This window comes from Capsicum annuum, chromosome 10 (genome assembly GCF_002878395.1).
Source record: "Capsicum annuum cultivar UCD-10X-F1 chromosome 10, UCD10Xv1.1, whole genome shotgun sequence".
NCBI classification, from domain to species: domain Eukaryota; kingdom Viridiplantae; phylum Streptophyta; class Magnoliopsida; order Solanales; family Solanaceae; genus Capsicum; species Capsicum annuum.
Window position 1 is genome coordinate 203,590,827 of NC_061120.1, and position 13,560 is coordinate 203,604,386.

The 13,560-nt window shown below is 36.3% G+C and overlaps 1 protein-coding gene across 1 annotated transcript; it reads left to right on the forward strand.

Moving 5' to 3' along the window:
- Positions 1-11,649: 11,649 nt before the first annotated feature.
- Positions 11,650-13,266, forward strand: LOC107843571 (pentatricopeptide repeat-containing protein At1g33350). The gene has a single exon (XM_016687883.2). It carries the CDS (start codon positions 11,650-11,652, stop codon positions 13,264-13,266), a length of 1,617 nt encoding a protein of 538 aa, XP_016543369.1.
- Positions 13,267-13,560: the final 294 nt, after the last annotated feature.

The following is a 13,560-nucleotide window of genomic DNA, read 5'->3' on the forward strand; positions in this document are numbered from 1 at the left end:
TGCAAAGTGAACTGAGTGTCCCTATCCGAAATGATAGACAAGGAAACTCCATGCAGTCTGACTAGCTCTCGGATATACAATCTAGCGTAATCCTCAGCAATATATGAAGTATGAACAGGTAAGAAATGAGCAGACTTAGTCAACCTATCAACCACAACCCAAGTGGAATCATGATGGCGTCGGGAAGGAGGTAAACCAATCACGAAGTCCATATTTATCTCTTCCTACTTCCAGGTGGGAATACTAAACTCTTGCATCATACCACCAGGTCTTTGGTGTTCAACCTTAACCTGTTAGCATGTTGCACACTTATCTACAAACGCTGCTATATCTTTCTTCATGCCACTCCACCAATAGATTTCCCGCAAGTCTCGGTACATCTTGGTGGCACCAGGATGAATAAAATATCGCGCCCCGTGTGCTTTAGCCATAATTCTCTATCTCAGATCATCAACATTCGGGACACACAATCTACCCTACAATCTCAACACACCATCTCCCCCTTGGGAGAAAACCTCTACTTTTTGGTCCTTAACTGACTCCTTCAGTCTGACCAAACTAGCATCTAAGTATTGCTTTTCCTTCACTTCCGAAACCAAGGAGGATTCGGAACTACTCTGAACCCCTATACTACCTTCAGTAGAGTCAAACAACCTAACCCCCAATCTAGCCAAACGAGGTATATCACGAGCCAACTCTTTCTTACCTTCTACCACATACGAAACACTACCCATGGACACTCTACTTAGGGCATCCGCCACAACATTGGCCTTGCCCGGAAGGTACAACACACTCATATCAAAGTCCTTTAACAATTCTAACCATCGTCTCTACCTAAGATTTAATTCTCTCTAGGTAAACACATACTGCAGACTATTATGATCCATGAAAACATCAACATGGACACCATAAAAATAGTGTCTCCAGATTTTCAAAGCAAACACAACAGCAGCCAACTCAAGGTCATGGGTGGGGTAATTTTTCTCATGGGGTTTCAACTGTCTAGAAGCATAAGCTACACCTTACCCTTCTGCATTAATACGCAACCCAACCCAACTCTCAAAGCATCATAGTACACCACAAAACCATCAACACCATCAGGCAAAGTCAAAACAGGGGCTGAAGGGAGTCGAGTCTTTAACTCCTGAAAACTCTTCTCATAAGATTTGGACCACAAGAACTTCACTTTCTTTTGGGTCAACCGAGTCATATAAGACGCTATAGAGGATAAACCCTCAACAAAACGGTGGTAATAGCTAGCTAAACTCAAGAAACTTCAGATATCAGTTGGAGAAATAGGTCTAGGCTAATTTCTAACTGCTTCGATCTTTTGGGGATCAACTCTAATACCCTCGAAAGAAATGATATGACCCAGAAAAACAATTGACCTTAGCCAAAACTTGCACTTACTGAACTTGGCAAACAACTTGTGATCTTTAAAGGTTTGCAAGACAGTTCAGAGATGATCAGAATGTTCATCCTCACTATGGGAGTACACCAATATATCATCGATGAACACTATGACAAACATATCCAGATATGGTCTGAACACTCGATTCATGAGGTCTATAAAAGCTGTTGGGCATTAGTTGACCCGAAAGACATAACAAGAAACTCAAAATGGCCATAACAAGTTCGGAAAGTGGTTTTTGGGATGTCACACTCCCTAGCTTTGAGTTGATGTTAGTCGGAACAAAGGTCTATCTTTGAGAAATAATTTGCACCTTGTAATTGGTCAAACAAATCATCTATTCTCGGAAGGGGGTACTTATTTTTTACGGTGACTTTATTCAGTTGGCGGTAATCAATGCACATACGCAAAGAGCCATTTTTTTCTCACAAATAACACAGGAGCACCCCAAGGAGAAATATTGGGCCTTATGAAACCCTTATCTAGTAGATATTTGAGTTGCTCTTTCAACTCCTTAAGTTCTGCAGGAGCCATACGATAAGGAGGAATAGAAATGGGTTGAGTATCGGAAAGAAGATCAATCCCATACTCTATCTCTCTATCAGGAGGTATCCCTGGGAAATCATCCGGAAAGACATTAGAAAACTCATTGACGACGTTAACAGACTGGAGAGTTTGAGTGTCAGACTTAGTGTCTTTGACTCTAACCAAATGGTAAATGCACCCCTTGGAAATAAGCTTTCTAGCTTTGAGGTAAGAGATAAAATAACTCTTGGGTGACACAGAATTCCTAGACCACTCAAACACGGATGTACCCGAAAACTAAAACTTGACCACTCAGGTTCGACAATCAATAGAGGCATAAGAAGAATACAACCAGTCCATACCCAGAATCACATCAAAATCTACCATATCTAACTCAATCAGATCAGCCAACAAGACTCTATGGAGATCAATGGGTCAATGGGTTGAGGTTGCTAACCATCATTATTTCTTCTCGCTTGATGTGAAGGCATATTTATGAAAGAGGAGAGCACGAATCAATAGCAAAGAGAGACACTTTAAGCACGATAGACTTCTGAAAGAAAGAATCACATTTTTTCCTAAAACTTTTTGTAGTCTCTTGCTCATAGATGTGGCGCGCTAGACACCGATGATCAAGACTCTACTTAACGTGGCTTGTCAGACTCCCTAGGATACCTTAAAACCTTAGGCTCTGATACCAAGTTTGTAACGCCCCGAAAAATGGGTCCCGGAGCGTCACACGGTGCTTGAGGTTATGAGTAGCCCCAAGCTAACCCTTTGATCCATTTTCATTCAGTTCAACACAAATCAACGGGGTTTCCATAAATAACCCTCAAATATCAACAGAGTAATCATCATCCAAGAATAAAAGAATTTCAGAAAGATAACAAAATACGACTTATTAGTCAACTCCCAACATCTATACTAGTCTGACAAGCCTCTAAGAAAATCAATAAAACCAGCGAGCCATTGAGACATGGCCCAACTAACTCATACTCAGTTATCAAATGTAAACAATTCCGTGAAACCAATATCAAACATGACGTCCTCGGAACATGAGGACTCACCACAATAGAGGATGTAGAACAGCGTGACCAAAGAAACAGTGTCAAACATGGAACTGAGCACCTGAACCTACATTTTAAGAAAATGCAGCCCACATCTAAAGATGTGGGTCAGTACCATGGAAAGAAACTGAGTATATGGGGGTGTATGTAGTTGTATAAATATCATCATCATAAATATTTATAAGAAATATGCAGGATGTATGAAAGACTCACATAGCCTGAAGAAAATCATCATAATCATAAGAGGATGAAATAAGTACAATAACACATGTGAGTCATCATATAATTTGTCAATAACTTTCAGTTCATCAAGAATATCAATTCTCATAATGTAAATATCATTTAAATCTTTCGAAAGAACAACTTTCACAATTCCACTTTCAAATCACTTCACCATTCACCATAGACACAAGGAAATACACACACACAGGGAGATCCTATAACCGACATAAACCATGTGAGCTACATGGAGTCCAACGTACAACCCACGTTAGGGAGAGTCGTTCTATCATTGCCATCGGAATAGGACTATCGATATCAAATCCACACAAACTAGTGATCACTATATAAATCAGCCTCAGGCTCACTCCTACGGGGGCATGTAGTTCTAGGGAAGTAAGGTCACTTTATACCTCCCACTCGGTGCTAAAAATTTATCAAGGACTTAGCTCAGATCATTTCAAAGACAATCCACAATAAAACAATTTCAGTAATATATAAATATACATCGGGAGCCATCATGCTTCCCATCTATCAAAACCAACCATGTTGTGGATTTCTTTCACACTCGAGTTCAAAACAACTCCATTAAGACCAAAAGGTCAAAGCTTCTTAAAATACCTCAAATATTCAACATCAACGTGCTTATAACACACACTTTCTAAAAAAAAATGCAATTTCCAATGGGGATTCACGACTCAAATATCAAAATCATGATAAATATCGTTCAAGATTCATGTTTTATATCACCACACATGTAAATTCATCTTTTAAAATCATAAACATCAAGATTTCATTATCATCATCATAAGCTATGGGTTCATGCTTCAAATTCATAAAAATTAAATAAAAACCATGCCTTTGTAAAGAAAATTACTTTTGGGCACAAGAACGAAAGAAAGTTCTTGTTGAAAATCCCCACATACCTTGAATGATGAACTTTAGATCGATACTCATTTTTGAGATGTTAATCGTGTCTTTGAATGATGGTTCTTGGAGTTCTTGAACTAGGAACTTGGAATCTTGAATAAATTTGCAGAATTAATGGTGAACTTTGGAGGTTCTTGAAGTTGGATGTAGGAGCTTAGGATTTTATTTTTGAGGGAATTTGATGAAATATAACATATAATGCTTCTAATAGGCTTTAATATAGGGTTTGGACGGATTTTGGGTGAGGGAAAATGACCAAAACGCCCCTAAAAATCAAATAATTCTCGAATCTGTCCTTTGGTGGACTATTTTTGATAGTCTGAAGTAGATTAACCATAACGTTTTACTCTGATGTCCAAATTAGATGAAACCAATTTCATTAGAAAGAGGACTCTCATATCTTTCCATTGATATATAGATCTCACCCAGATCATTGTGTACGAGGAGTTATGATTGTTTGAAGTTGACCCAAAAATTTGCCAGGCCTCAGTACTTTTTCCTGCATGTTTTACTGTTCACTACTATTCACGGTTCGATCGGAATGTTCATAACTCGTCGCTCGGGTGTCCGTTTTGGATGATCCACATATCGTTGGAAATCTTATTCGATACTCTACGCAATGGTGGGTCATAATCTAAGACATTCCATATGAAAAATTTATAATTCATTCTAGAAGATATAACCCAACACATTTACGCACAAAATTTCAATGAAAAATTTCCCGGGGTATTACATATACATATTTATACAGCTATAGTATCGAAATCTATTTTACCTTGCTGGTCTCTTCACCTTTGCACGTCCGTGGTAAACTTAGCGAAGGAACGTCTATCCTCATGTGATATCTATGTCAATTCAAAGTGTTATTGCCATGCTCAAATAATGACACACGCTTTTCCTCCCCTTTTTTATTTTTTTAACTCATATGACTGAACTTAGAGTAAAAATACTCTAAGCTGCCTACGTACCTCGGAAGGATCAAGTCATAATGTAGTTCAAGAATGATGAGTTAATTTATTTTTTATTTTCTTTTTCTTTCTTTTTTTTCCCCTTTTTAATTCCTTTTTTAGAGAGTCATTCATAGTTTAGACTCATGCGGGCCAGGAGTGACATGTAGTTTAAGCTCGTGTCTTAAGAAGCGTTCTGTTGAAGAAGTCTTGTAATGTAACTTTCCTCCTAACCCTTTGTAATAAAGTATTATTGCACTTTAGTTTGGTATTTATTACCCTCATTGGTTGAAGTAGATTTGCACTTGATCTTGTGTCAACATTTGGAAGATGGAGTTTTGAAGTCTTTTGACATTTTTTTCTTTTGCGAGCGATCAATGTCCAAATATAACCCTTCTTGCTATCGGAGAAGTTGTTTTGCATAGATTTGCTTGTTGTTTTCTTTAAGGATGGAACCCCAATTGGGGCAAAGCTCCTAAATTATAGCATGATGATTTCTTCAACTTTTGGTGATTTCACAGAACGCATGGCTTGTAAGGCTTTTGAAATTGAACCTTTCATATGATGCAATTTGACGCTAACATGATTTGCATCAACTGTATCGCCATCATCAATGATGATCTTTCCCTCTTGCATTAATGTTATGATTTTTTCCTTCAAGATGAAGCATTTTGTAGTGTAATGACCAACAATGCGATGAAATTTACAGTACTTAGGATCATCGACTTTGTTTGATTCTTTATGTCGCTTTGACTTAGGGAGTTCAATGAATTCTTTGGATAGTAACTCGTCAAGAATCCCAGGAATATCAGAGTCGGGGAAAGGATATACCCTTGATTGTAACTCCTTCAAGGTTGGTTAATTTTTTATCTCTTGCATTTGTTGCTTTGAAGCTTCTTCTTTTAACTTTTATCTTGTGGAGGCCTTCGTAAAACTCACAATTGTCATCATAGATTCCCTAATTTGATCTTCTGATGAGTCTTTGAATTTCATGACTTCTTCCCTAAGATCAAAAATAGGTGACACCATTCTATGATTTACAATACTTAGTTTCATGTCATAAGCCCACATAGCTAATTCTTCAAAAGTTCGAGGCTTAATTCCTTGAAGGATATACATAAGGCCCCAATGCATCCCTTAAATGCAAACTTCAACCGTGGAAGTTTCAAAAATTTGATCCTTGCAATCAAAGATCATGTTCGCCAACATTTATGTAGTCCACTACAGGCTTATCTATACTTTGTCTTGTGTTTGTCAACTCCATCATGTTGACCGTACGATGGGCGCTGTAGAAATGATTTAGGAACTGACTTTCTAGTTGCTCCCAACAATCAATTGATTCAGACTCCAAGTCTGTGTACCAATCAAAAGCGTTGTCTTTCAAAGAGCGAATAAATTGCTTGACAAGAAGATTACCATGTGTACCAGCACTGCTACAAGTCTCAACGAAACGAGCGATGTGTTGCCTTAGATTTCCCTTTTCATCAAATTATTAAAACTTTGGCGGTTGATATTCAATTAGCATCAATAACCCCTTAATTTGCTTAGAATATGGCTTTGAGTATCCTATAAAACTTTGTAATGGACCGCCATATTGAGCCTTGATGGTATTTGTAATCATATCTTGTAGTTGTTGAACTATTAGAGTAGCAACTGAAGTAGACTATTTCTCTTTATGAGATTTAGTCTTGCTAGGTGACTTATCGACATCCTTATTCTCCAGGGGCAAAGGACTCCAACTTGTCCAACAGTTGCGATTTGAAGATCTTTATCCTCGATAGATTTCTTCAAAACATCAATGGTTTGTTCCATTATTGCGAACTTCTCATCCATATTAGTTGTGTTGACCATCAAGGCGTTGACCTTTGTTGAAGCTGGTGAATCAGTCAAATCTTCAGATTCACTAAAATTAACACCAGTCTGAGAGAATTCATCACATAGCAAGGATGTCAAATTTCCCCCAGGAGCTGCAGCTTCAGCCGTCATATAAGATTTGCTCTTTTTTACCTTCTCCAAAAAAGTGGAGTATTCAGATCTGTCCCAACCACTGGTCTTAAATTTGCACCGAGTGAGGGAACCAATAAGGTTAAGCTCATCAGATGTGGCAGTAGCAGAGTTCTTGCATGAAACACCTTTCGTATTTTTGAAGTCCATAGCAGTAGTTGAATTTGATTTGTAGGAAGAAGAGATGGAGAGCAGAACTTGTCCCACATCATTTATCAATAAAATTATTGTTTCTTCATATTTTTATTTGTGGTTGAAGTTTATTTTTCATGAATTAAATTATATTGGAAACAAACTGGCATGCCCAGTGGGACCAAATCTTCCTTTCACTCTTCTCTCATAAATTAGATTTGCAAATTTATAGCCGATACATAAAGATGGAAACTCTATTGGTACTTCAAGACTCGTCATCAAATCTATACTTCAACAAGCCTTAAAGTAGGGGACATTTATAGACATCTATTTGTGGGAATCTTCAAGAAGAATCCAAATTTTGTTAGAGTTCTAAGAGGCTACTTTACCCTAAATTTCGCCTATTTAAAGGGTAACATATTCTCTGAAATAGGCATCTTGAATATCCCATAAACTGATGGGTATTCGTAAAAAGATCGGGATTTTCAATATACCAAAAAATCATGGAATATTTTTAAAGGAGATCATCTTATGTTCGAGAAATACATCACTGACGATCCTCGAATTATGGAGAAAATCAAGAGAAGAATCAAGGGAAGAACGGATTTGTAACCACATCGTTTATCAATAAAATTATTGTTTCTTCATATTTGTAGTTGAAGTTTATTTTCCATGAATTAAATTATGTTGTAAATAATTGCATCTTGTCTTTCATATTATTACACCTTCCACCACTTTCTCTTTCCTGACTCAGGTAAATTTTTTTCTTGCTTTGTATGTAAATATGTCCAATGAACTTCGGATGCAGGTTCGTGACTTGTAATGGGAGTTGGGAACAGTAAGAGCAAGGATGATCCGTGAGATCCGCGGACTGAGGAGGGCCCTGCTGCTGCCGGTTGAAGATTGGCCGGTTGGCAATAATAATAATAATAATGATAATAATAATAATAATTAGATTATTTTTTTTAGTCTTTGTATTTTTATTTATTTTTGTTTAGTTAAAAAAATCATGTTTGATCGGCTTTGAAATTTTAATTCATATTTCATTTTCATTTTGTCTATTTTCTTCTCAACAAAAATGTCGACGATTGAACGTAAGGAATAATTTTGAATCCAGTAGTAATAGCAAGAATTGGAACATATTGGTTATCTGTGGGTTTGTAGCAGAGACTGATTTGTGTTGTTCCAAACAGATTACTCATCTATTGCAACAGATAATCAGTCTGATGCAACAGATAATAAGTCTGTTGCAACATACAACTAGTATGTTGCTACAGATAACTCTTATGTTGCAACAGATTACCCATCTGTTCGATTCATGTTACGAGTACTATAGAACCATAAACATGAATTCAACATATGAGTTTTCCGTTGCAACAGATTACTCATCTGATGCAACAGATGAGTGATCTGTTTAAATTATGGCCACTTATGTTGGATTCATGATCGAGTTCTATCCATTATTGGAAAAAACAGCAGTAGTTGTAAACCTAGATGACAAATTTGATTAAAAATTATAATTTTACTTACCAAAGTCACCTATGAAGTAATGCCGAAGTGGAAAGTGATGAAGGAAATAAAATTTGACCTAAGAAATTGGTCAGATAGCAGCAGTAGCGGTAACAACAACAACAACAATGGTCGACAAGAAGAAGATGAAGATGATAATGAAGTACAAGATGATGATAATGAAGCAGAAGATGATGAATAAAGCAGCAACAACAATGAACAACAATAATCGTGAAAAGAGAGAAAACAACAACGGATGAGAAGAGAGAGAAACACACCTTTTTTCCCTCCGTATCCTGTTATATTAACTAACATATGAATCAAAGTGTAAATTCAAAAACTTCTGGGTTATTTTCAAACTTCCCCAACTTTCTTAATCCATATAATAAAGTAATTGTTACATATACTCTATTATTAAGACTTGACTCACCTACATCTCATCTTCAAATTCTTTTGTCACCTACAGCTCAAAGCCCCTAAAAGCAAGGACCAAAAAATAAAGGATAAAATCAAAAATGCTTAAACAAAGAAATTTCACGATTGATCTACAAAAATAAAATAAAATAAAGTAATTCAAAATTTCGACAACTGATACATTTTGAGTTCAGAAGCAAAAATTTTGTTGTTCTTATTGATCTAATTCATTGAAATTTCGTCCAATAATAAAATCCAAGAATTATACTACTATATTGAGGATAAGGCCGTTACAACCCCATCAAAGGAGTAGTTCCCAGAAAACCATTCCTTTTTCTTAATCCTTCATCCCATTACATGTAATGATTTTTTTTAGACATGGTAAGGAGAACACGAAAGTATAATACATAGTTCGATGGAATATTTATTCATACAACAAATGAAGTAACCTCCATTCGAGGAATGATTGTTTGCATCAATTTTGGAACAATCCAAAAACTACATAAAATAATATAGCTACAACAACAATAACAATAAGATGGCCAATGCACGTAATTTTGCAAGCGAGGTCTCTGAGGGTGATGTGCGTCGGTAAACCTTAGTCCTACCTTACAAAGATAGAGAGGCAGTTACGAAAAGACTCTCGACTCAAATAAAACTTAATAAAACTAGCTAGAGAGGCGTATCATACATACACCTCAAGAAACACAATGAATTAACCAAGAATTGAAAACCTGTTCAATTTTTGGTTGTTCTTCATGAACTTTAAGTTGTTTGTGCAAACATGATTTACTGGCTGATGATGATGATGATGATCAGGAGGTTCTGCAAGAACTTGAACTTTAACAATAGATCCATCTTTGATATTATAACTAGATAAAAATTGATCACTCTTCATTCTTTAGACTTATGATAAAGTCTCATATATTCATCACCCCATACCTTTTTTATTATCTTCATTAATTCTCTTACACTACTTTTTTCTTTCACTTGAGCATAGAATTCTGATGTTGGAGACTCAAATTTACTACAGGTACGAGGTTTAGTTTAAGTTAAAATTGACTTTTATTATCCATATATTTATAATTTTAATCTCCAAAAAGTATTGTGGGTGAATAAGATTTCTCCATTTTTTATCAAAAGTCTGTCTTGAGGATGGAAAAACCCCTGACAAAGAATGCTTCTCTTTTTAATGGGTCAGACGCAGTGGAATTCTAGAAGGTACCGAATTATTACTGAATCTGTAAAAGAAAAGAATTCTGCAACTATCTAAATTGACAGAGATGGTTAACCTTTGTACTTTATATTCCTTTCTTTCCATTTAGGCAAAAAAAAAATTATTTTATTTTTGGATTAGTGGCAAACTTAATTGGATTGGATTTAGAGAACAAAGCAACATTCAATGCTTCCTACAGATATCAAATTTTTGAGAAAACGTGACCCTCGAGAACAAATTTTACAATTTTTGAGAAAACGTGACCTCGAGAATAAATTTTATAATTTTTTGAATGGAAGGTCGAAATGAGATGTCAAAGTCGTAAAATTACACCAACTACGTTATCAGGGTAAAATCGATGTTTTAATCTGCTGGCATAGTTTGTTTTACAATCCGGCACACAGAACAATAAATACTGACCGAAGTCAACTATAAAGCTTTTTAACTTTCAAAAACACAAATTCATCCAAGTTCCACAGAAATGCATTGAGAATCATGTCCATCATTCCCACACCTCAGAACTACCACAAAGCAACAATGGAGAGAGGAAAAAAATAGTCAAATCACATAGAAATAAATAATCATAAAAATCAAGTTGATACAAATAAATAAAAGAGCGACACAATAATACATTGAGTTTGAAACATTGAACACACACAGAAAACACGAAATTATTGCAACACTAAATGAAATACAAACAAAGGAAATGGAAAAAAAAGGCATATCACGGAAGGAGATTTGGAGTTTGTTGTGTAAATAGAGTGAATTTTAGAAGATACAAGAAAGTAGAATTAGGATTGTGAGCATATGCGTGGAGGAATGGACACGATAGATTGAACGAAAGAGTAAAATGATGACCTGGCCATAGTAGAAAATACCGCGTATAATCAAATTTTACAGCTAATAATTGCAATAACTTAAATGTCCTCAAATAATAATTAATGACATTAAGCATCCATGTTGGGTACCAATCTTTACCCACTCTTCTATTGCAGTAGAAAGTATTCTAGTTGTACATATAGTTAGACATACACTAGGGTGCATGCATTGAGTCCTAAAATATTCTAGTATAAAACAGTTTGACTGGATAACTAATTCTTACCTTAGTATTGAAAAAGTATACCAAAAAGAAATCAATAATTCAAAACTAATGCATACGTCATTTTCTGCACAATTAAACATTTTCAATAGTAAATGAGCTAATATAGCCCTTTTCGGAGGCGCTGTTGTGGATGTAGTTTTTATATTACCAAATCGTTGAATGTATTATTGACAATGCTGGTCGGACCAAATCTACACCAAGACATGCTAGTTATTCTAGATAAATGCAGGAGTAGTACACAACTCAAGCAACTTCAAGGCCATCTCATCACCACTGGGCATGGACAAACGCAGCTTTATGCATTCAAGCTTGTTCGTTTCTGCACCATCTCTCTCTCCGACCTCAATTATGCTCGCTTAATCTTCAATTACATTAATTTCCCCAATGTTTACCTTTATACTGCCATGATCACTGCATACACTTCCCTTCCAGATCATAAATCATCTCTCTTGTTATACCGTGAAATGGTTCGTAGTGGCTTGTCAAAGCCCAATCATTTTGTATTCCCAATTATTCTAAAGTCTTTCCCTCAAGTTACAAAGCATTGCGGGATTGAAATGGCGCATGCCCATATTGAGAGGATGGGTTTTGGGAAATACCCTGTTGTGCAGACCGCTCTTTTGGATGCTTATTCAAGGTTTACATCTGACGTTAGAGTTGCACGCCAGCTGTTTGATGAAATTTCTGACAAGAATGTTGTTTCATGGACTGCGATGATATCGGTATATACTAGAGTGGGACGAATGGGGGATGCTGTTTTGCTTTTTGAAGAGGTACCTCAGCATATAAGAGATACTCCCTCTTGGAATTCAATAATTGCAGGATGTACGCAAAATGGATTGTTTAGTGAGGCTATATCACTGTTTAGAAGAATGATTGTTGAGGAAGGGATGGTTCAAGGGAATAAGCCTAATGATATTACATTTGCATGTGTACTCGCTGCTTGCGGGCATACTGGGATGCTTCAGCTTGGAAAATGTATTCATGGGTACACATATCGTAATAGCCTTCATTTGAATACGCTTACTTTAAATGCTCTCATTGATATGTATGGAAAATGTGGCAGCTTGAAACAAGCAAGAAATCTCTTTGATAAGGCTAATAGGAGGAGGGGCAGTTTGGCATGTTGGAATTCTATGATCAATTGCTTGGCCCTTCAAGGCCATTGGAAAGGTGCTATTGGAGTTTTCAAAGATATGTTGCAACATGGAGATGATGTAAAACCTGATACTGTGACTTTTATTGGCTTGTTAAGTGCCTGTACTCACGGCGGATTGGTGGAAGAGGGGCTTAGTTATTATGATTTGATGACCCGGGTATATGGAATTAACCCTGAAATCGAGCATTATGGGTGTTTAATCGATCTTCTTGGACGAGCAGGTAGGTTTGAGGAAATAATGAAAATCGTGAGGGATATGCACCTAACTCCAGATGCAGTTATATGGGGTTCGTTGCTTAATGGGTGCAAAATTCATGGCCGTATAGACTTGGCAGAGTATGCTCTGGAAAAATTGATTAGTATTGATCCCAACAATGGTAGTTATTACTCTGTGCTGGCTAATTTATACGGGGAGTTGGGGAAGTGGGATGAGGCTCGAAACATAAGGAAGATCCTAAATCAGCAGAATGCTTATAAAGCTCCCGGTTGCAGTTGGATTGAGCTACATAGCCAAGTTCATCAGTTTTATTCAGTAGAGAAATCACACCCTACAATGGAAGAGATAAACTCAACTTTGGAATCTTTATCTACTGTACTATCAACATCTGAAATATATTATGAGATAATATAATAAAGTGATTTACTGAAAAAGAAATATCTACAATGCTTTCAACTTCTTCAGTACATTCTGAAATGGTAGATTCATAAAGGGAAATTGTTAAACTATTTTAAAGAACATATGGGGCATTTCATATCCATGTGTTTTTACAAATTATGAACTTACGAAATGTGTTAAGAATGTTATGGTCGGCTGAGTCAAGTTTGTTGCATAGGCTTGCCTAATGCGGCTTGTATTTCCCGAATGATTTGCAGGCTATTATATGGTGGAAGATTTATCCGGTACTCACCCAAAGAACAAAGATTA

What these genes read in the sequence shown, in the direction of transcription:
- LOC107843571 (XM_016687883.2), top strand. Translation starts at nt 11,650, where the DNA reads ATGCTGGTCGGACCAAATCTACACCAAGACATGCTAGTTATTCTAGAT.